This window comes from Felis catus, chromosome A1 (genome assembly GCF_018350175.1).
Source record: "Felis catus isolate Fca126 chromosome A1, F.catus_Fca126_mat1.0, whole genome shotgun sequence".
In the NCBI taxonomy this organism is placed as follows: Eukaryota; Metazoa; Chordata; class Mammalia; order Carnivora; family Felidae; genus Felis; species Felis catus.
In genome coordinates, this window is record NC_058368.1 from 213,993,930 (window position 1) to 214,017,272 (window position 23,343).

General features: G+C 39.7%; 1 protein-coding gene and 1 long non-coding RNA gene across 13 annotated transcripts in view; one reads left to right on the top strand and one right to left on the bottom strand.

Moving 5' to 3' along the window:
- The window catches only part of DROSHA (drosha ribonuclease III), a 201,905-nt gene that overhangs the window by 94,219 nt on the left and 84,343 nt on the right, over positions 1-23,343 (top strand). For all 11 annotated transcript variants that reach the window (XM_045038429.1, XM_045038420.1, XM_045038401.1 and 8 more), the window contains 4 exons: positions 2,958-3,028; positions 9,483-9,527; positions 11,034-11,191; positions 12,209-12,314. In XM_045038429.1, coding sequence (XP_044894364.1) covers positions 2,958-3,028; positions 9,483-9,527; positions 11,034-11,191; positions 12,209-12,314 — 380 coding nt within the window. The remainder of the gene's footprint in view (positions 1-2,957; positions 3,029-9,482; positions 9,528-11,033; positions 11,192-12,208; positions 12,315-23,343) is intronic.
- On the bottom strand, positions 5,229-21,435 carry LOC123380385. Of its 2 annotated transcripts, XR_006586076.1 has the most exons (3): positions 20,787-21,435; positions 10,461-10,670; positions 5,229-5,586 (listed from the first exon to the last, which is right to left on the bottom strand). It is a non-coding gene; the product is annotated as an uncharacterized LOC123380385 (long non-coding RNA). The 2 variants fall into 2 exon arrangements; XR_006586077.1 differs by lacking the exon at positions 10,461-10,670.

Consider the following 23,343-nt stretch of genomic DNA (forward strand, 5'->3'; position numbering starts at 1 on the left):
ACTTCACGTATTGTAGCTCTTCCAGAGCAGCAGTCTTGCTTTCTTTTCTTGCATTCCCCATGCCTGAACTGGTGTCTGATGTCATGTACGTGCATGGTTAGTATATACTGAATTGAATTGAAGTAAGTTAATATGTAGATGGATTACTTTCCAGATTTGATTCAGGACCACATGCATAAATAAACAGCAAGTAGGTTGCTTGTGAGGCCCTAACACTGTTTTTAATCACATTTTAAACTGTTTACAAGATTTTCTGACTTCAACATCTTGAAAACATTGCATTTTTTAAATCCCAGGGCTTGAGTCTATGTAACTATTACTTACTTGAAGCAAGACTGATGCAGACACTTTACGTCCTCGGTTTCTTTTTTACTATAACCAGAATATAGTTAGCTATTGGCACAGGAAAGTTATGAAGAGTTAATGAGCTGGTGATTGCAAGTATGCTTTACAGTGAAATGTAACAGTAGATTGACAATTCCTTGATTTTTTTTTTTTTTTTTTTTTTAGGTAAATGATTGAGTACATTTTATGTTTCAAAGGCCTTTGTGCTTCCTTATCAATTTTTCCTTCTTCCTTTGAAAATGAGTATAAAAGCATCCCATTATAGTTTTGTACTGATGATGGTAACAAGAGAATGTTTAATAATTAGTATCCACAGTCTTTTCACAGCTATGTCTGTTTTGCACAAATATGTCTATTTTCAGAGAATGTGTCACATGGAATTACTGTGCTCTGTACACATAATAATTTTGACAGTGTTACAGTTGGCTCCCAAGCCAGGCAGACATGATTCAATTCCTTTTTGCTTTATTTATCAGCACTGTGTCTTCACCAAGTTACTGAGTCTCTTTGAGCCTCAGTTTCCCCATCTGTGACATGGAGATAGGATCACTTATCTCACAGAATTGTGAGAATCTTAATATGCAATCCTGGCAGCCACCCCTTCAGAGTTCCATTTCCTTAAACCTTCCCCAAATCACCTACTATAAGCCAAAGTCCTATAAATCTTTTGTAACACTCTTTACTGAGGTGTCCTATGAAGGTGAAGGTAAGAATGCAAAAATGCTTTGCACTTTGCCTAGGGCCTGAGTAGTCCCCAAACCACTACTGTTACTTTTACTATCCTCCTCATTGTTACTAGCATTATTATTATTATTACTATAACTATGGACAAATAATAAATGTACTTATTCATCAAAAGTCCTGGTGACTAAGTGTCTTAATGTTTTACTTAAGAAATGCCTTTCTGAAGACAGATATAAAAATATGATTTCAAAAATATAGGACTATCTTACTCCAGAGTTATTTGATACTCAATTAAAATGTTATTTGATACCCAGTTTAAATGTTAGTTATTTCAAATTAAAGAAAAAGGTTGTCCTGATTTTTTAAAATTTATTTATTTTTTATGAGAGAGAGAGAGAGAGAGAGAGAGAGAGAGAGAGAATATCCCAAGCAGGCTCTGCGCTGTCAGTGTAGATCCCAACCTGGGGCTCAGTCCCATGAACCGTGAGATCATGACCTGAGCTGGGGTTAAAAGTTGGAAGCTCATCACCAAACTCCACACCCAAAAACAAATAATCCAGTGAAGAAATGGGCAGAAAACATGAATAGACAGTTCTGTAAAGAAGACATCCAGATGGCCAACAGGCACATGAAAAGAGGCTCAACATCGCTCCTCATCAGGGAAATACAAATCAAAACCACACTCAGATATCACCTCACGCCAGTCAGAGTGGCCAAAATGAACAAATCAGGAGACTATAGATGCTGGAGAGGATGTGGAGAAACAGGAACCCTCCTGCACTATTGGTGGGAATGCAAACTGGTGCAGCCACTCTGGAAAACAGTGTGGAGGTTCCTCAAAAAATTAAAAATAGACCTACCCTATGACCCAGCAATAGCACTGTTGGGAATTTACCCAAGGGATACAGGAGTGCTGATGCATAGGGGCACTTGTACCCCAGTGTTTATAGCAGCACTCTCAACAATAGCCAAATTATGGAAAGAGCTTAAATGTCCATCAACTGACGAATGGATAAAGAAATTGTGGTTTATATACACAATGGAATACTACGTGGCAGTGAGAAAGAATGAAATATGGCCCTTTGTAGCAACGTGGATGGAACTGGAGAGTGTTATGCTAAGTGAAATAAGTCATACAGAGAAAGACAGAGACCATATGTTTTCACTCTTATGTGGATCCTGAGAAACTTAACAGAAACCCATGGAGGAGGGGAAGGAAAAAAAAAAAAAAAAGAGGTTAGAGTGGGAGAGAGCCAAAGCATAGGAGACTCTTAAAAACTGAGAACAAACTGAGGGTTGATGGGGGGTGGAAGGGAGGGGAGGGTAGGTGATGGGTATTGAAGAGGGCATCTTTTGGGATGAGAACTGGGTGTTGTATGGAAACCAATTTGACAATAAATTTCATATATTAAAAAATAAAAAGATAGAATTCCACCCCCCCCCCAAAAAAAGTTGGAAGCTCAGCCAACTGAGCCATCCAGGTACCCCTGAGATTGTCCTGATTTTTATTTGCAGAAGGCTTCATTGATCTGAGCTCAGGTTTTATCAGGTCTTTTTATGGTCTAAAACATAAACTATAAATATAAAATAAAACCTAACATGCTCGTAAAGTCGGTATTTGTGCATAGTTCCCTTAGTAAGTTCATACCCATACCTCGCATGATAGTTCATAGTAGGCCTCTTTTTACTTAAAATATTGGATTTAGGTTTTAGTAACTTGAATTTCACATTTCAGTCTAATTTATAGTACAAATCCTGGCTAAGAGAGGGAAGATGCTACCTTTAAATTAGTTGCTCTGGTCTTGTCAATTTTTTTTCTTTAATGTGAGTGAGTTTTGGCTTGCCTTTTTGCTTTATTTATAGAGACATATAATTTTCTTTGAATATTAATGCAGCCTTCCTTTTGGCATTCTCTTCCTTTTATCTAGGAGCTGTTTACTTGGAGGGAAGCCTGGAGGAAGCCAAACAGTTATTTGGACGCTTACTCTTTAATGATCCGGTATTTATCTTGAATCATTTGATTTTTCTCAAGTATCATTATAGAAGATTTTATATCAATTAGTGTTTGTGTTTAAAGAGAGTGTAGGAGAAACGAAGTTCCCGAATATGCCATGGATGGTAGATTTCAATACAACAAAAATAACTTACTCAACCCTGTTGCAAATGGGAAAGTTCTGTGGGCATTTGCACTAGGAATTTGCCTTCTACCTGAGACCCCATTTCTCCCATGGCCACTTACCAAATTCAATATGAATACTTTGTTTTATTTTCAAGTATCTTGAAGTTGATTATGATTTTCTGTTTTATAATGGTTGGGTACCTATGCCATGCAAGCTTACTTGAAGCTATAGCCTTTTGGCTTTTCTGTTTAGGATTTATTTTTATATAAACTATGTAGACTAGATACATGTATATTTATTTTAGAAAGTCAGTTCATAGGGAGTTTCTGACAGGGCTATGAATAAAGAGTATGAAGGTACTTTTTTTTTCTTCCTTAAACAAGTTATAGTTTAAGAACAAATGATAGATTCTAAAATAGTCCCTATTGTTACTAAAGTATTAAGCTATTAATATTGCTAGAGCCACTTTTTAAAATCCTGCATGTAATAGAGCATACTGGATGCTTTTTGTACCAAAACAAGTCAATTTAACATTTAAAGGGAGACGCAACTCTGTATTCCAAATTGAAATGTCATTATAATTGAGTGAAATAGCCCTCATGGAGCAATAAAGAACACAGGAAGCCAGTGTTTTAAGCCTTTGTGAAGCCTTCAGCTTAAATGGCTGTCAGATGTTATTACTGAATTACTTAGGATATTTAAAAAAAAAAAAAAGAATCAATAGTTTTGAAAAATGTGACCTCAATAATGTTCATATTTGAGGATTTGATTTTTTTATATTTGTTTTTATAGAGATTTGTGATGATTTTATGTTTGTGAATTTTCTCCTGATGGGAAAGTTATCTACAGATGTTCCATGTTCCCCATTTTGTCCTACACATACAAATGAGTGTGCATCTTGATTTATATCTATAGCAGATGGCATGTATTTTAAGTCTTTTTCTCAAATCTTAAAATATCTTTGTTTTGGCCTTTATCTTTTGTTGGCAATTTCAGCAACTTCTTTACTTTCTTCCTCCTTCCAGTCTTGCCTTACACTAGTCCCCTCACTCCCAGCTACTCCCTGCCCCCTTCTCCCATCGTACCTGCTGCACCCCCCCCCCCAAATCTATGCTGTGTTCCTGGTTTCCTGAATTATATGCAGGTTTACACCATGTGCTTTTCATTGCATTGGTTTTTGTTTAGATTCGTTTCTCTTTTTAAACTGCTTCTTTCTCCCACTTGTCTACTTAGCAAGCTTATCTTATATTTCCAGTACCGAGTGCAGTGCTGGCAAGCACAGTATTTAATAAATATTTGTTAACAGAATAAAATGAATAAGTGATTCAATGAAAAAGCAGAGTCTGAACATGATCTTACAAATGGGAAGGCCGAGATTCAGAATTCATCTTAGTGTGTCTTTATGAAACTGAGCAGTGCTTAGTAATACATGGTCTTTCTGTTTCACCATTTTCAAGTGCACACACCAGGCCATTCTGACTCATTTGACATCTCCATATTGGTTCACATCTATTAGGTGTAATGTGTGAGAGACGGGGGTGAACCGTTGAATTTTTTCTTGAGTAATGATACTGTGAAAGTCTAATCAGCCACAGGCAGCCAGACACAAACCTGTAGGCCCACAAAACAGAGTTATTGAATCCATGTAGTGAGGGAGGCGGGAGGGCTGGTGCTGGTGGATTGTAAGGAGGAGCCAGGGAAGCAGGGATGAGTTCTTGGTTGGTAGTCTTTTCTGAAGCTGAGTTAGAAGAAGCCATGGGTTGGGGTGCCTGGGTGCCTCAGTTGATTGAATGACCACCTCTTGGTTTTGGCTCAGGTCATGATCCCATGGTGGTGGGATTGAGCCCCTCGTCAGGTACTGCACTGAGTGTGGAGCCTGCTTGAGATTCATTCTCTCTCTCTCTCTCTCTCTCTCTCTCTCTCTCTCTCTCTCTCTCTCTCTCCCCCTCCATCCCCCCTCCCCCTCTCCCTCTCTCCCCCACCTCCCTCCCTCTCTCTCAAAAAAAAAAAAAAAAAAAAAAAGGCAGCCACGGATTAATTTGGGATTGGGTGCTGTCAGGAGCCAAGGGCAAGTTAACATAGTGTCCCCAGTAATCTTTATTCAGAGGAGAAGACATAGCAAAGCAGGTCAGAGGGCAACATCGGCAGAAAAGCAGTGGTCCCTCAAAGAGGGTGTCTTTTCTGGCATTTTACAGCGGCTGTAAGACCTTGAGGGAAACATAGTTTCCTGCCATCTTTGCAGTAGGCTTTATGTCTGTCGTCCCCCTAGCCCTGTTGACAGCGGGACTGTTTCTGCATTCTCAGCCTGGTCTGATATTCATTCACTCTTTCATCCCAGACTGTTTTTCCTGGTTCCATGTTTTCATCTTTGCGTAGCCCTTCATGGTTTCCCAATACATTCAGATCCATTGTTGCAATCTGATCGTCCCAATGGCTTCTTGGAAAGATAGGGAGAGATTACTATGTAATCTTTCATATTCTCCCATTCCCTTCCCACCCCCTTTTTGTCTTTACGTGTCTGTCCCAATATCTCCTTCCCTGGCCTTTCTCTGGAGCCCCAGAGATTGGGATGTCTTTTCAAATTGCCCCTGGGCAACTTCATGTGGGTACATACCTCATTTCAACATTTTTAGTGTTTGAACTCATCACCTTAATACTAAAACGTATTTCACCTCTTTTACTTTTATCATCTAAACTGAAAACCTTACGATCTTCTTTTGTCCTGAAGCTTTTTCCTTCCTATCTCTATGAGTTGCAGACTCTTCTATCAATTCTGTCCCTAGTATGTCTTTTTTTTTTTTTTTAATGTTTGTTTATTTATTTTGAGAGAGAGAGTGTCTGCAAAGGCATGAATGGGGGTGGGACAAAGAGAGAGGGAGAGAAAGAATCCCAAGCTGGCCCCACACTGTTAGCGTGCAGCCCTATGCGAGGCTCAATCTCATGAACCATGAGATCAAGACCTGAACTGAAATCGAGAGTGGGATGCTTAACTGACTGAGCCACCCAGGCACCCCTGTGTCTAATATGGCTTGAATTGGTTCCTGTTTGCTTTAATGTTTGCCCTCCTCATTTCTCACATGAAGTATTTAACCATTCCAGTCTATCGTTCACACTACATTTAGAGTTGTCTTCTTTTTAGTGTATGGATTTGACTATTTTCTTTCTTGCTTAAGATCTTTGATTTCTTTACTGTCTGCCAAGGCCTGTATTATACAACAGAGCATTTAATAGTTTTCATAATCTAATTCCCATCTATTTTTTGTTTCCTTTCTTCTCCCCCTTTGTGCCATTCTAGGAATTCCCTTTTTTAATTAAAAATTTCTTTAAGACTTGATTTTTTAGAGCAGTTTTAGGCTCACAGACATATTGAGAGTAAAAATTTCCCATACTCCCGCTCCTCCACCACACGTTCCTAGCCTCTCCCATTTTATCAACATCACCCATCAGAGTGGTACATTTATTACAGTTGATGAACCTACATTGATACATCATCATCTCTCAAGGTCCCGTAGTTTACCTTAGGGTTCACTCTTGGTGTTATACATTCTGTGGATTTGGACAAATGTGTAATGCCATGTACCCATTATAATACCATATAGAGTATTTTCACTGTCCTAAAATCCTGTGTTCTACCTATTAGGAGTTACCTTTTTGTGCCTGTTTTCTTTGAGACATATTATTTATGCATATACGGTGCCCTGCTTTTGATTGCCAGTCTCTGCTGATTTGCCAAATTCCTCATGTCATTCAGGATACATCTGAAGAGTTACCTCTTCTTTGAAGCTTTATCTGATACCCCCAAGCAGAATTTTCCTTGCATTGATTTATATCACTATTATAGAACTGATCTCAGTTCATTAAATTATACTTATTTACCTTCATTTTCCCCCACTAGGCTCCTTTGAGGACAGGAATAGTGTCTCATTTGTTTTAGTAAGCTAATATATAATAGGTATTTGATAAAAATATGTTGCTAAACAACAAGTGTTGGTGAGGATGTGGAGAAAAATTCTCTTGTACTGTTGGTCAGAATGAAAACTGGTGCATCCATTCTGGAAAACAGTATGGAGGTTCCTCAGAAAATTAAAAATAGAACTACCCTACAGTCCACTAATTACACTACTGGGTGTTTACCCAAAAAATACAAAAACACTAATTGTAAAAGATACATGCACCCCTATCTTTTTTTTAATGGGTAAGGACAGATTTTAATCAGTAATATACTATTGTAATAAGAAAGAAGGTCTAGTGTGAACTGATCCAACTTTGATTTGGACAGAATGACTGGGCATTTTAAATAGAGTCAGGGAAGTGAAAATGACAAAGGAGGGATCAGTGTAAATCAGGTACTTTTATGTTTATTGCATTATTTTATGTTTATTGCATTCTTGCATATGTTATTGCATTATTTACAATAGCCAAACTATGGAAGCAGCCCAAGTGTCTATTGATAGATGAATGGATAAAGACACACACACACACACACACACACACACACACACACACACACACACACAAAGAGAAGAATATTACTCAGCCATAAAAAAGAATGAAATCTTGCCATTTGCAATGATGTGGATGGAGCTAAAGAGTATAATGCTAAGCAAAATAAGTCAGAGAAAGACATTTACCATAAGATCTCACTTATATGTGGAATTTAAGAAACAAAACAAATGAGCAAAGGAAAAACAAAAAGATAAACTGAGAAACAGACTCTTAACTATAGAGAACAAACTGATGGTTACCAGAGGAGGTGAGTAAAGGGATGGGTCAAATAGGTGATGAAGATTAAAGAGTACACTTAGCACGATGAACAAAATAAAAAAAAATGTTGCATTAATAAATGTCTCCGCAGTCAGTGAGCATTTTCTGGAACACACTGAAGGAAGAGGTTTTTGCCTTGAATAGATGGTAGAGCTAGAATTCCAGTCTGGAGTTTTTATTTTACAGGCTATTTTCTCTCACACCAAGGGATGGCAGAACCTGATCTCTGAGTAGGGTAGATGAAAGGAAATGGAGGCAGTTGAAATAATTTAGGTGTGAGGTGTTAAGTGGTTATACATCTAAGACATCTCAGGAGAAATCACAGTGTCACTGAGTGAAAAACAGGAGAAAGGGGAAAGAGGAATTAGAATTAAGTTCCTGAGAATTTCAAATATTGGAGACTAGAGTCGGTTAGAAGAGATAGCTGTTGATTGTTACTGTTGATATGATCAACATTAGTAGTAGCATCTTCTGTGTGCCAGCACTGGGCCTGTTGCTTTGAGGAGGAAAAAAGCATGAGAGAACGTGAGAAAGTTGTAAGAAGGGAGTGACATTCTGCGTAATTCATGCTACAGAGAATTCAAGGGAAAGGTTATTGGTTAAGAGAAGCTCTCTAAAGTGCCTTAAAACAGTTTGATATTTAAGCTTTTTTTTTAAATATTGGCAACAAAACACAAACAAACCCAAAACCTCTTAAGTGTATTTTACTGGGATGCAAGTTGCCCAAAAAAACACTGAATATTTTATTTCACATGGACATCATGTGTGCCACAGTGATACTAAATTTTCCTATTCTTCTCTGCCCCGCCCCCCCCCCCCAGTTTTTAAAAAAGATTCTTCCCTCTTTTTAAAAATCTTTTGTTACTTGTTTGAAAAACCTAACATCAAGGCCAGAAAGTAGATTCAGTCAGAGGCTCCCTAGAGTCTAAAACTGAAGGAAAAACGCTTTAATCCTGAGGAAGTTCTAATTATAACTGCCTCTAGATTTAGCTCAGTGGATAAAATAATGTACTGGGCTTCTCCGTAAAATCCACTCATTTCCATATTTCAAGAGAACATTTGTAGTGACCCACAGTAAAAGTGTGGTCTTATAGATCTGAGAGTTTAGGCACTAGATGTGGATGTTTTCCACTCCATCTTAAAGCAGCTCAAATGATAATGAACGAGAGCCTAAAATAAAAGACATCTGAGATGAGTTTTAATTACAAAAGGCACAGCTGATACACATTTCTAGGGAATGATAAACTAAAAAATATGATTAAAACAGCAGCTTAATCCCATGTATTAGGTTAAGCAAATGTGTAACTGACTTTTAAAAGGTATCTTTGACTTCTGGGGGTGGAGGTGGCTCTTTTCCTCCCCAGCTTAATAGGCTAATTAGAGTCACTACAGGCGGTTTGAGTGGTGAATACACTTTAAAAAAATTAGTTTGCTAGCACTATTGAATTTGCAATAAGTGGAGTCAGCATCTGAAATAGTTCACTATTTCAAATAATGGCATTTTATTTAGTACTACAGAGTATGTTAAATGGCTCCCTCGAGCATTAAAGGCATCACTCTGTTTTCCAGGACCTACGTGAAGTCTGGCTCAATTATCCTCTCCACCCACTCCAAGTAAGTGTGACCTTCCTGTCTGAAGTGAGCTTTAGAAATCTGGGGGTTCATGTTATTTTAGCTTGCCTGTTTCCCCTCCTGCTTTTATAAACCTTTGATTCCCTTCAGTGACACTATGTCTTTAGGCTGGGTGTTAGGCAGAATTGGAAAACTTTGGAACAAATATTAAAATGAACCCATTTGTGTTGCATTTGTGCTCTGGGATGGGGTGGGGAAAGCCCTGGGAGTTATCTTCCTTCAAGTCAGGAGGATCTCCTTGTGTGATTGTGGTTTGGTGCCCTCTCTGCCCCAAAAAAAGTGATATTCAAAGCTTAATGTGTTGATTGCAGTGTATCTTCCTGCATGCTATTGTAGAGAAAGTAATATGGAGTCAAGTCTGGGCTTAGTAAAAAGAACAAATACTAAATGAACATTGCTAAATTGTAACCTACTTTGGATCTTGGAAATTGAAGGCTTTGACTCAAATTGCATAAAACATTGTAAATTAAAATTTTAGTACAATGTGATGACTTTTTGCTCAAGATTTTGGTATTTAAAAGATGTATGTATGGTAACCCTCTTTTTCCCAGTTTAAAAATTCTTTGTACTTGCTTGTATTTCTGTTTTACTTGGAGATATACAAATGTATGTATACATGTATATATATACCTACATACTTTTATATATGCATGTGTGTATATGTACATTATACATATATAAGAATAATCACTAGTGGCTGAACTTTCATGAGAGGCTTTAATGGCATTAATTCAAAGAACTTTAGAAACATTACTATGAAATTGTCCAAAGTTGTTGAAAATGTTCACTTTAATTATGCTTTTCGTGTTTGCTCTCTGCCAATTGTTAAAGGCTCATTATTATGTGGAGCCACCTGCCTAGTGGTATGATAATCTCCAGTGTAAGCTGAATCTAGTTTTAGTGGTGTTCATTTACCAAAATAGGTGGTCCCTAGAAGACACACAGAGGTCATGTTCCTTTAGTACAGTGGTTCTCAGAGGGCAGTTCCCAGACCAGCAGCACCTGTGTCTCTTTCTCCTGGGAAGTTGCTTGACAGGCAGACTCTCAGTCTTTTCTCCAGACGTACTGAATCAGAAACTCGGGTGGTAGAGCTCAGCCATCTGGATGTAATAAGCCCTGCAAGAGCTCCAATGAACACGAGAGTTTGAGAAGCACTGCGTTACTAGATATACATATTCTCCACCAGCAGTCCTTCCCTTTGCCTCTTCCTTGGGGAGTTAGTATAATACTTGGGATTTTGAACTATCTGTGTACAGTACTTGGCCTTGAAATTTGATAGAAGATTGGAAAATATTTTTTGAGCCCTCTTTAAATATTAGGTTTGTTTGCCATTCTAAGGGTTGAGAAAGAAGCTTCCATGTTTTATTGGCATTTCAGAAATTTCTGCCCATAGGAGAAGGAATTTTATAAAACACTATCCTAGAATTGATAATTACTTTTGTAACCAAACACTGCACATAGTTTTGTATTTATTTTCTTCTCATGCAGCTACAAGAGCCAAACACTGATCGACAACTTATTGAGACTTCTCCAGTTCTACAGAAACTTACTGAGTTTGAAGAAGCAATTGGAGTAATTTTTACTCATGTTCGACTTCTGGCAAGAGCATTCACATTGAGAACTGTGGGATTTAACCATCTGACCCTGTAAGTTAGAATTGCTCGTGTAATCCCAGTGTGACCATTTAGACAGGAAGTCCCAAACCTTTGCTGCATGCCTTTCAAAGGAATTGGGATTTCAAACATATTTCCAGGAAGGTCACATCAGGAGATGGTGAGTAGCCAGACACTGGGATATGTTCCAATACAATATTTTTGGTTTCGTTGTTGTGCATCTTATTTCTTCGTAGAGTAGAAGAGAAGCGTGAAGGAAGTAAAAATTTTATCTGTAAAGGGATAGATATTAAGTATTTTAGGCTTTGCAGGCCATGTGGTCTCTGTTTCAGTGATTCAACTCTGCTCTAGTAGCATAAAAGCAGCCATAGAGAAAATGTAAATGAATGAGCGTGGCTGTGTCCCAATTAAATTTGCAAAAACAGACCAAGGGCTGAAATTGGCCCTCCACCCTGGCTCTAGATGAGTGATTTGGAGATGAGCTAATGTAATAATTAGGAAAATAACCAAAATGTTATTTTTTTTGCATGTTTTTCATTCTGTTTTTGGCTTCTCTCCCCCAAATCAAATATTCACAGCTATCTTTAAAGTGTAAAGATTTAAGATTCTTGTCACAGATATTTTTTTTAGTGTCCTTAAGCTGGATTCCAGATAGAGTATATATTTCAATAAAGAAGTAAAGATTTAACAAAAATCTTTTCTGGACCTTTTTGCTTTATTTCATCTGAATAGGGGTTCTCTGTGCAGATAACAATCTGTACTATATTTTTCAGTTGATATTCCTTAACCTCTGACCAGACACCATTTACCAATCTTTATTTTAGCAGTTTTGTAATCCTAAGATGGTGCTCACTTTCTTCTTCAAGACCCAATCTATATTGACTCAGATCTCTCCTCAATTGAGAGGCCTTAGGGACTTGTATTTAATTTTGTGCTTTAAAGCAAGGTGAATACATTGCCTTTTAAAATCATGTCTTTTTAAAAATTCTGTTTCTTTTTTTAATAATACAAATGCCTATTGATCTCTTCTGCATTGATGTTTTTTTCCAGAGGCCACAATCAGAGGATGGAATTCCTAGGTGATTCCATAATGCAGCTGGTAGCCACTGAGTACTTGTTTATTCATTTCCCAGATCATCATGAAGGACACTTAACTGTGAGTTTGTGTTAAATCATTCCCTCCAGTAAGATTGCTATATAATAAAGTGAAGATTGGAAGAGCCAGATATATATTTCTGTAATTGATTACTTAATTCTTGGTGACGTTAGCATAGTATATGGCTTTGTTCATTTCGTTATGCAAATTGTATACAAAGCAGTTTACGAGAAGAACTCATTTTATACGTCTTCATTAATGGTTACCTACTCTGTGCAAGACATTGAGGTAGGCTTCATGGGAAGAGCAAATATTAGTTTACACCAATCTATCCATAAGGAGTTTAAAAACTATTAGCAGCAATGAAAAATGTAAGGCAATAACTGCAAATTGTCTTTCTGTGTGTGTGTGTGTGTGTGTGTGTGTGTGTGTGTGTGTGTGTGTGTGTGTGTGTATACGTGGTGTATATGTGTGTTATATGTGTATGCATACCCATACATGTGCACTATGAAAAATAGAAGTAAGTAATTGTAACTAAATGCAGGAAAGAACCATATGGAATATTATGAAGAGCATAGGTAAACTGCTGCACTTGTGCTGTTTAGGAAAAGATAAGCTTTATTGTATCTGTGATTTCTAAGAAGGCTTCGTGGATATGATGATCTTTGAGCCTTTAAATACGAATAGGATTGGGCCATTAGGAGTTAGTGGGAAGAAATTTCTGTGCAAAGACACACCACAACATGGGCGTACTGAAATAAGGGCACAACCTGAAAAACCAGAAGACAGAGACACAGTAGGGAATGAGTTTGGCTGGATCCAGGGTGGAGTTGAAAGGGACGTAGGCAAGGTTTGATTTAATGAACAAAGTGAAACAGCCCCCATTTCTCTCATTTTTATTTTATTTTATAAAATTGTATTGAGCTTTTTTATTTGTTGCGTACTGTTTTTACTCCATGAAACTGATCAATAATATATCTGGAATGGTGAACAAAGCATATCTGGAAGCCCCTCTAGAGTTGGGCATTGAGAAAACAAATACATTCCTGGGCCAAGAAAAACAGTAGTATGCTCTAAGATATTTTGTTAGTGTAGATTTTCTTCTTTATTATATTGAAGAAATAATAAGTCTTTCATAGTTTGCATCTCAACAATTTTTATGCATGTTTTGCTTTGAATAGAATTGGATCTTATCTTTGCAACTGTGAACACTGGAAATAGTTTATGTGAGACACAAATATTGGAATTAGGGAGAATATGGTGATTTAACTGTGTTTAGATATAATTTCTCAGTGAAATTTCTAAGCCTAACAAAATGTGGTCTTTTATTCACTCACTCAGTGAGCATTGTGTTCTTACTATGCCCCATGTACTATTATATGGGAAATTAGCAATACACTTCTTTTAAATTTAACTTAAGGGGCTCTTGGGTTGCTTACTTGGTTAAGCATCTGACTCTTGGTTTTGGCTCAGGTCATCAGCTAATGGTTTGTGAGTTTGAGCCCTGCATCAGGCTCTCTGCTATCAATGCAGAGCCCACTTCTGAGCTTCTGTCTCCCTCTCTCTGCCCCTCCCCCACTCATGCTTGCTCGCTCACTCTCTCTCTCAAAATAAATAAATAAACATATAAAAAATAACAGTCTGATGACCATTTGAAGTTAACTACTTTTGGATGGACAAGGAAGTATTTTCCTCTTGAATTAATATTAAATTCTGAAGAACATAGGAGTATTTACCAGAAATAAACTAGTGTCTAGTATCTTGTTCTACATTAGGGAATCAATAACTGCTTGTTCAGTGTCTTCCATTAGGGAATAGACTTTATAGCTGTCAGAGTATCTGGTCGGTCTGAGAAATTACCAAACCAAGCCAAATGGCTTGAAGTAGTAATTCATTTTTTGGCCACATAGAGGCCAAAATGTAGAAAATGTATGACTTCAACACACTCATTTACCCTTGTATTCCTGCAGAATTAACTGTGAACTCTTGGGTTTTGTGGCGGTGGGATGCTATAGACAAGTTTACTGCTTCCTATCTTGGTCATTGCACACATGTACACATTGAACATATAATAAAACCAAAACTCAGAAAGGCACAAGTCCTGCCCAAGGTCTAGAGAAGGTAAAACCAGAACTAAAGACTCCAGTTTTATGTTCTTTCCCGAAGTGCTTCAGTGCCATAACTATAGTTTTATCTAAAGTGTGTTTATCAGCCTTGCTGTCTTAAAATTAGAGAATTTTTGAATAGCTTATTAGAAAGATGTTAAATGACAAAATTATGATATGACGGTTTTATTAACTATATTCACAGAAAGCTTTGGTAGAAATCGATAGGACTGACAGATCTGCTGGCAAAACAAAGATGATCTGTCATCAGTTGAGTACATATTTTAAAAGATATTAACTCTCATCGGTGCTGCTGCAGTTGCTCCCCCCCCTCCCCCCCACCTGCTTGAAACACTGCCCTTCGCTGGCTTCTGTGACACTGCACTTCCTGGTTTTCCTCTCATCTCCATAGCCATATTCTGTTAGCCTCCTGTGCAGCTGATGGATATTCCAGCAACTGAAAGGCTCTCTCCCAGGCCCTGTCTCTTCTCATGAGAGCCTCTCCCAGACAGTCTTTTCTGTGTCCACACCATCAGGTCCCCTCTAGGGGCAGTGATGCCCACAGGGACCTCTTCAGTCCTATTTTTTTTTTTTTTTTTTTTGTCTAAGCTGTTGTGGCTGCCCTCTCAGTGTCTCCACATGTCCAAGACAGAATGTATGGTCTTCTTGCACCTGGGTCCTCTTCTAGTATTTGCTGAGTAACTGAATGGCAGCATCAGCCAGCTGGTGTTGCAAGTCAGGAATCTAGGGATCATCTTTGATTCCTCCCTCCACCCATTTCCTATATTCTAGACCAATCACGAGTCCTGATGTCGTTACTTCCTGAGTAGCCACCTCGTCCTCATCACTTAAATTCTCTCAACCAGCCTGTCACCTGGACCACTGTAGCAACTTCTGCATCACTAGCAAAATGGTACAGGAATATGCTTGACAAAGAAACCCCATTAGAAGAGGTGGCATTTATTAAATTGCAAAGGATACAATCTTTTTTTTTTTTTTAACATTTATTCATTTTTGAGAGACAAAGCATGAGCGGGGGAGGAGCAGAAAGAGGGGGAGACAGAATCCAAAGCAGGCTCCGAGCTCCCAGCTGCCAGCACAGAGCCCAGTGTGGGGCTCCAACCCACGAACCGTGAGGTCATGACCTGAGTCGAAGTCAGACACCTAACTGACTGAGCCACCCAGGTGCCCCACAAAGGATATGATCTTAAGGGTGTGTTTATACCAAGCACTAGGCAGTGCAGTGTGTACAGATTTCCCCGAGATGTTCGCAGCTGTCTGCAGAACTGGCCTTTGCAGCTGTGTGCTCCCCCACGGTGCGTGTCGTCTCAGCGGAAATCCTTCAGTCGGCCCAGGTTTCAGGCCTGTTGACAGTGTCATAGCTTCCTCATCCTGTATCCTTCCTGTATGCACTCCTGCCCCCACTCAGTGATGCATTCTCATGCTGTAGCGGTGGCTGGCGTCTTTTCACAGCAGACCTCCTGTGACTGTGCTCGCTGTTCACCTTCAGTTCACTTTGGTCATTTCTGTTATCTCCCCAGCCTCTAAATGTTGGAGTGCCCCTGTTCAGACCTCCTCTCTTTTCTCTTGGTTTCTTTTCTGAGTAATCTCATAGCTTTGAATACTTCTGCCTGTACCTCTCCCCCTAACTCCACTCAGGTCTTTTGTATCTCCAAGTACACTTGACTACCTAGATGTAAAGATATACTGGAATCCCTAGTTGGATTTCTCTTAGGCCATCTCCATGGCCAAAACAAAACTGATTTTTCACCCCAAAACCTGCTTTTCTCTAGCTGTGCTCCATATCAGTAAGGACTCTTTCATTCTGTATTTGCTCAGGGGGAAAACCTTGAAGTCATCCATAACTGTCCTCTTTTCTTCATGCTATACCTATTAGCCACTAGCGTCCTGTTGATTTTACTTTAAATTTTTGTCCAGAACGTGACTACTTTTTACCAGCTCCACTGTTAACTCCCTGGTCCAGGCTACTATTATCTTTTCCCTAAATTATAACCATAGCTTCCCAACTGGTCCATCCCCCCTCTCGCCCCCCCACCCTCCCGCCTCCCAGCCCTCGGTCTGTGTTTAGCACATCGTCTACAGGGACTGTTTTAAAAGGAAGTCAGATTACAACCTCCTTGGTGAAAAACCTTCCAAAGATTTCCTGTCTCAAGGGTAAAAGACATAGTTGTTACCTACAAGACCCTATGACCTGCCTCTCTGATGCTGTCTCTGTCTCTCCTAGACTCTTCACATTGGCTTCTGTGCCATTCTGCAGGACACTAAGCAAACCTTTGCCTCAGGGTCTTTGCACATGCTGTGGCTAAATCCCCCATCTCCTTCAGGTCTTGGTTCAAATGCTATCTTACTAGTGATGCCTTTAACTTATAGTGACCTCTTCCCCTTGTCCCTAGTCCCTGTCTCCCAGCCTGAAACCTCATTTCCATTTTCTCCTTGGCATTTTCTATGTATTTTACTTGTTTACTGTCTTCTCTCATCAGAGTATAAACTCCTTGAGGGCAAGAGTTTTTGTCTGTTTTCTTCATTCCTGATTCCCTGGGTCCTTGGGAGTTGGTATATCATTGTTCTGCAAATATGCTCAATGAATGATTGTCATATCCCAGTCCAGCGGTTTTTGTTTATTCTTTGGATAGTAACTAAAGAGTAAGCAAGGCCCAGGGTGCCTGCCCAGCTGTCCACCTCATATCACATATTCTTCTTTTCATTGTGCACCTCTACGCTGGCCTGTTTTGTGTTCCTCCAAGCCCCCTCCTGCCATCAGGCTTTGCATGTACTGTTCTTGTTCTGGAGAATATTCTGCTTCCAGCCCTTATTCCCATCTGCGTGGTCTCTCCTACTCTTCCCTTAGATGTCAGTTCTGGCTTGACTTCTGGATGCAAGGAGAGCCTTCCTGGATGCCCTCCTGCCCACTCAGAATTCCACGTTCTTTTCTTTCCTGGCACTTTTTTTCAGTTTGCCTGTCTCACTAGCCTGGAAGTTCTGGGAGAGCATGTTTTTATTTATCACTGTGTGCCCAAGCCATACGGTAGGCTTTCCATACATATTTGATGAGTAAATAAAAGAGTTTTGTGGGCAGCTAAGTTGTACAGAGAGGGAAGTAGCAGTGGCACTGGAGGGATAAGTGGCATGTTGTCTTATGTGTAAAGAAGGAGGCTGAAAACTTATTTATGAATGTCTAAAGATTAAAATTCATTTAAAATTTTGTTGAAGATTACTTGCTACAGTTGCATTTGTATGAGGGAAATAGCAAATTATTCATTATTGGATTAAAGAACATACAACTACATTAATTTACACTGGGAGGCATTCATTAGCTTTGAACCATTTCTTTGTACACTTGTTTTACAGAGAAGAAGGACAGCTGAGCAAATGAAATGGGAAGTTTTGGATGCTGATGGGGAAAAACATAGTGTTGTAGGAGTTGGATATTCAAAAAGTCCTGCGTGGGAAGGAATATCAGGCATATATAGTTGCACTAGGATGACTGAGGTTCATTTCATAGACTGAAGTATTTGTTTTTCAGGGTAGGGATTAGGTAAGTAGTGAGAGGGTAACAAAGAGCGTTAACTCAGACCAGATGCCTGTCTTGTCACACTTGCAAGTTTCAAACCTGCATGTTGTTCTTCCCTCTAGATCATTCCTCCCTCTTAGCCTTTCCTCTGTGCTCCTGAGCTAAAAATAGTTGTTAACCCCATACCTACTATGCGCAAGGTACTGTGCTCATTTGTGTGCGTCAGTGAGGTGAATGTGCAGAAAATTCTGTTTGCTTTTAGAGGAGTGCTTTGCAATAATGAGAAAGCAAGGATTACAAATAAAAAGTTTGAGAAACAGTGATCTCATCCCTCTCTGCTGCCTCCAGACAGCACTAAACATAAATCATTTGGACAAACACGGATCTTATGTACAAGATCTCTTTGAGAGGATAGATTCCACAGCCTCCTATTTGAGAATTTCTCTGTCACTGACATAATTTGCCTCTTTGTATCTGACCTGCATTTTGCCTGCTAGCATTTGTGTACCTTTTCTTTAGTTATCATAGGAAATGGAGACCATCTGGCTACTACTCTTGGTATAATAGACCTGTGTGGCACATCACTGTCACTGTTAATAATATATTCTGCGTTCACCCCATGCTCTTATATTAAAGCCCGTAAAATAATAAATCACAGTCTACTTATTTTACACTAGGTGGCCCTCTTTGGTTGCTCATGTCCCACAGCTGTCGCTTCCTCTTTAGAATCGAGAGTGAATAGAGAAGTTGAAGGAAGAATGCCAATATGTTTCTTTGTTTGTTTTAAAGCAGTAAACCTTTTTCCTATTAAAAGTTAAGTTTAATTATGAAAGACTGCTGTGCTGAGATAATAAAAAACATCCTGGATTCTCAAAATCAGAATTCAAGGTGTGTGATATTTATACTGGGCCTGCCATTGCATCAGGAGCTCAGCCATCTTCTCAGCTTCACAGAGAGTCCTAACTCCATCTTCATTTTTTCTCTTGATCTCAAGTATAATTTGTGGGGCACCTGGGTGGCTCAGTTGGTTGGTTAAGCATTTGACTCTTGATCTTGGCTCAGGTCATGATGTGTGGTTTGTGAGTTCGAGCCCCAAGTCAGGCTCTGTGATGACAGCGTGGAGCCTGCCTGGGATTCTCTCTCCCTCTGCCCCTCCCCTGCTGGCTTACAGGTGCACACACACTCGTTCTCTCTCAAGATAAAACTTAAAAATTTTTTTCAAGTAAAATTTTGTCTTTTGTGGGTGGGGTTTAAAGAAATAGTTTTTAAGGGCAGCCTACCACTTGCTAAAATGGAAAGCTTTGAAGACAATAAGTAGACAGGTATCTAGAACATCTGTGTTGAAGAAAAATCCAGAGGAATTTCTAGAACCTTAAAGAACCCTTTTCTTGTAACCAAAGAGTGAGCTTATCTTTCCTAATAATGATGATGCTACTGTGGGTAACAATAGCGGCTAACACAAATTTCTTGTGTGTTTATTGCCACATTATTGTGGCACACAACATTATTGTGTGTTTATTGCCAGCCATTGCACTGTGATTCATTACAAGCCTGTGCAGTAGGTACTACTTGCTCCATTTAATTTTTTTTTTTTTTAACGTTTATTCATTTTTGAGAGAGCATGAGCAGGGAAGGGGCAGAGACAGGGAGACACAGAATCCGAAGCAGGCTCCAGGCTCCGAGCTGTCAGCACAGAGCCCGACGCAGGGCTCGAACTCACGAGCCGTGAGATCATGACCTGAGCTGAAGTTGGACGCCCAACCGACTGAGCCACCCAGGTGCCTGCTTGCTCCATTTTATAGATGAGGAAACAAACTCAGAGAGATGTAGTAACTTACACAGGGTCACTGAGCCAGGAAGTGGTAGGGCCACAGTTGGAACCCAGGAAGCTTGCTGCCAAATGTTTTGCTTTTCACTACCACATCTAATGCAAGGCATTGTTCACAAAACACTCTAATAACTGTCTCATGCTTAATTGGGTATTTAATATAATTTTCTAGCATTCTACTAAAAAATGAAAAGCAGATATTTCCTCTTTGTAAAATAATGATCTATAGCATCGATGTCGTCAGGTTTTCCAACCTCGTATCTTGCCCCATTCAAATCTGTTCATCAGAACAGTCTTTCTAAAATCAAAAAATTACCTTGCCCCTGTTCCCATTTGACACTTTTTGGGATTCCTCCTCCCCTACAGGAAAGTACAGATTTCCTTATATGACCTGCAAGACTTCCCCAGAGACCAGCTGGCCTCGCCTGCATCAGTGCTTCCCGACTCCGCTCTGGAAGCTCTGACCTCTCCTCCAGTCCCACCCAGTGATCACCTTGCTGTGTCATGGTGCCTTGTTTTGCCAAAGCTGTTCCCTCTTCCTGGAAAACCCTTTCCCAGCGTCTCAATCTGTTCAGGCTGCTACAACAAAATACCACAGACTAGTAGTATTTTGAACCACTTATGAACAATAGAAATCTATTGCTCACGGTTCTGGAGACTGGAAGTCCAAGATCAGAGTGCCAGCATGGTGAAGTGAGGGCCCTCTTCCAGGTCACAGACTCCTCCTTGTGTTCTCACAGGGGAGAAGGGGCTACAGGTCTCTCTGAGGCTTCTTTTATAAGCGCATTGATCCATCAGTGAGGGCTCCACCCTCATAACCTAATCACCTCACAGGCCCCACCTCCTAATGCCATCATCTTTAGGGGTTAGGATTTCAACATAGGAATTTTTAGGGGGCACGGACATTCAGACCGTAGCACCCACCCTCTGGCAGACTCTTTCCTTTGTTCAGTTCTGATTTTGTGTTTGTCAGAATCCACCTACGTGCACATGGCCAAGTTGTATCCCCAGAAATACTAATTCCTTGGTTCTTGGAAGGGGCCTGAGCACCAGTATCTCAGAAGCACCTTATGATTCTGATATAACAGCCAGGTCAGCGAGCCTCTGCAGTGTTTTTACTCAGGGGCCAGGTCCTCCAGGAGGCCTTTAGGCTGAGGTAGAAAGGAGTGCCTCCATGCACCGTGACCTCTGTGCTGTCACAGCAGCTACCACAGTGCATCACAATGGCCATTTCGCGTGGCTTCCCTGGATAGTAGCAGCAATGGTGTGTCAATCATCTTGGGGTCTTTAGCTGTCAGCATAGTGCCTGGCACAGAATTGGGCTCCACAGCTGTTAACACTGAACTGCCATAACTCCAGGTGGTTTTCTGCCTTGTGACCCCACCTTGATTCCACTTGTTGGCAAACGGCATGATTCATTCTGAAGTAGGGTTCAGCAGAGGCCAAGGATACAAGCTGTCATTTAAAGAACTGCCATTCGGACTTTGTTGTTTAGGTAAAGAGAAAGTCCTTCCCATCTTCTAAATTTAAATTGACTCTAAAAATATGGATGGTTTATAGCTTCCTTCTTCCACACTGAGTTCTGGTTTAGGCTCTTAGTTTTGGCAAGAACTTGAAGATCACTTTCTGCTGGCCACCCTACTGCTTCAAGACCTGTCAGGGCGTATCTTAGGTGAAACCAGAAGCACTTGTTAGCATCCTCACTGTTTTCCTCCTTATCCATCAAACAGCATTACTGTATAATAGTGAAGAATGAGCCCTGACTCTGGAAGGCAGCCGTGGCAGTCTGGTAACCTGAGATGTATGGTGTTTTGTGTGTGCTTATGTGTTCATTAGGCTTGTTGATTTTGAGGCCTGAAATCTCCGTATAGGCAACCTAAATTAGAGTTTTGTCTTCTCACCAAAGCATATACTGAGAGAGAACCCAACTTGCTCAGCATAACTGTATTCTCAAAATAGCCCTTCTATTCCCCCCTGTCCTCTGCTTTGAGAACTGCCTCCCCTCCACCTCCCAACTGGGAATCCAAATGAAAAAAGATCTCTCTCTTCCAGTTCAGTTATTCTGTAATTACAAGATATTAGGCTAGTGGGCTCTTATTGGTTGGGTCTTTTATTAACATTATATGGTAAGCCTTTTTAATTTTGAGCTTCTCTGTGGATATTAATTTTAATGAAACATTTACTATATTGAGAAAAAAGATAGAGTTGGGGGAAATAGGAGGAGGAAGGGGGCAGAGACAGGCAAAGAATAATAGTCTGTAACTCAGCAGCAAGCATGGCTTATGAAGATCAAGTTGTATTTCTACTTCATGCATCACTGTCAGGCAAATTAAGAACATATTGTTTCTTATTTATCTATTGTCAAGGATGCAATCTCAGGCATTGAGAATAAATCTTGATTTTCATAAGCTCAGTTGACACTGTGGAGCCACAGAGCATAAAACTTGCATCTAATAAAGTGCGACGTGGAATGGTAGGGGTGTGATACTAGCACAGCCCACAACTGCTTCCTGCTCCTTGGCCCTGGTGTCACCGATTTTCCTCAGCAGGAAGGGATTGTTGTAATAGATCAAGAATTTGTTCTAGCTGTTGTAAGAAGAGTTCTAGCTTTAGGTATGTTACTCCCCGAAATCTTAGATTTGGGGATAATAATTACTTTCAGCTTCTGTTTGGTCCATCTTGGCTTCTACCCGCTTCCCTAGCCACCCTCCCCACCTTCCTCTAGTGAGTGGTTAGCGAATGCTGAAATCCTAAACCATGCTTGTTTTATGGGCACCTCTGTGAAGGGTTTGTTGTATAATTTTCATGCACTGTTTAATGTTATTGCTTAGGATGGTGCTTAGAGGACTCTTTGCTGACTAAAATTTCTGCTAGAATTTTTGTTTTGAATTCTTAAAGTTGAAATATGAAAATCATATTTTAATATAATTAGAGACAGTCTCAATTTGATAAACTATAACTCAGGATATATTATATACATTTTTAAAATAATAAAAGTAAAAATATAAATAAATAATTGAAAGATTTTTAAATAATACTTACTAAAACATTACTTCCCCAAATCCTGTAATATATAATTTAACATCAGTGCTGTGAAACTTGAAGTTTATTTTAGGCTTCTAAAAATACTCCCTTAAAACTAATGTACAGTGACAGAAAGCAGGTCAAGTTTGCCTGGTAGGTGGTGCATTGGACTGATTGATTGCAGAGGGGCACGTGGAACCTATTTCAGGTGACAGAAGTGTAGAATGTTGTCAAAACTCATCTAACTATACTTAAAATGGGTACATTTTACTGTCTGTAAACTATGCTGCAGTGAAGTTGACTTAAAAATTTTTTAATACTCCTTCACTTAGTAGCATTACATTTAATGGATGCTGTGCTCTTTAATCATAGTATAGTATCCTCCCCCCAGCATAGCTCACTGCTACTAAACTAAATAAACTGTTTAAATTGTCAGGTAAAATCCAGGAGCAGAGTAAGCTATTAAGGAGAAGCTAGAAGCATATGGAGTTTGTCACGGCAGCCTGGGGATAGCAGTTGAGGACTTAAACCATTGCTTACCTTGGTGCCCCTGCCTGTGAAGTGGTCTCGGGCTAGTTGGGCCCAACACAGGAGCAGGAG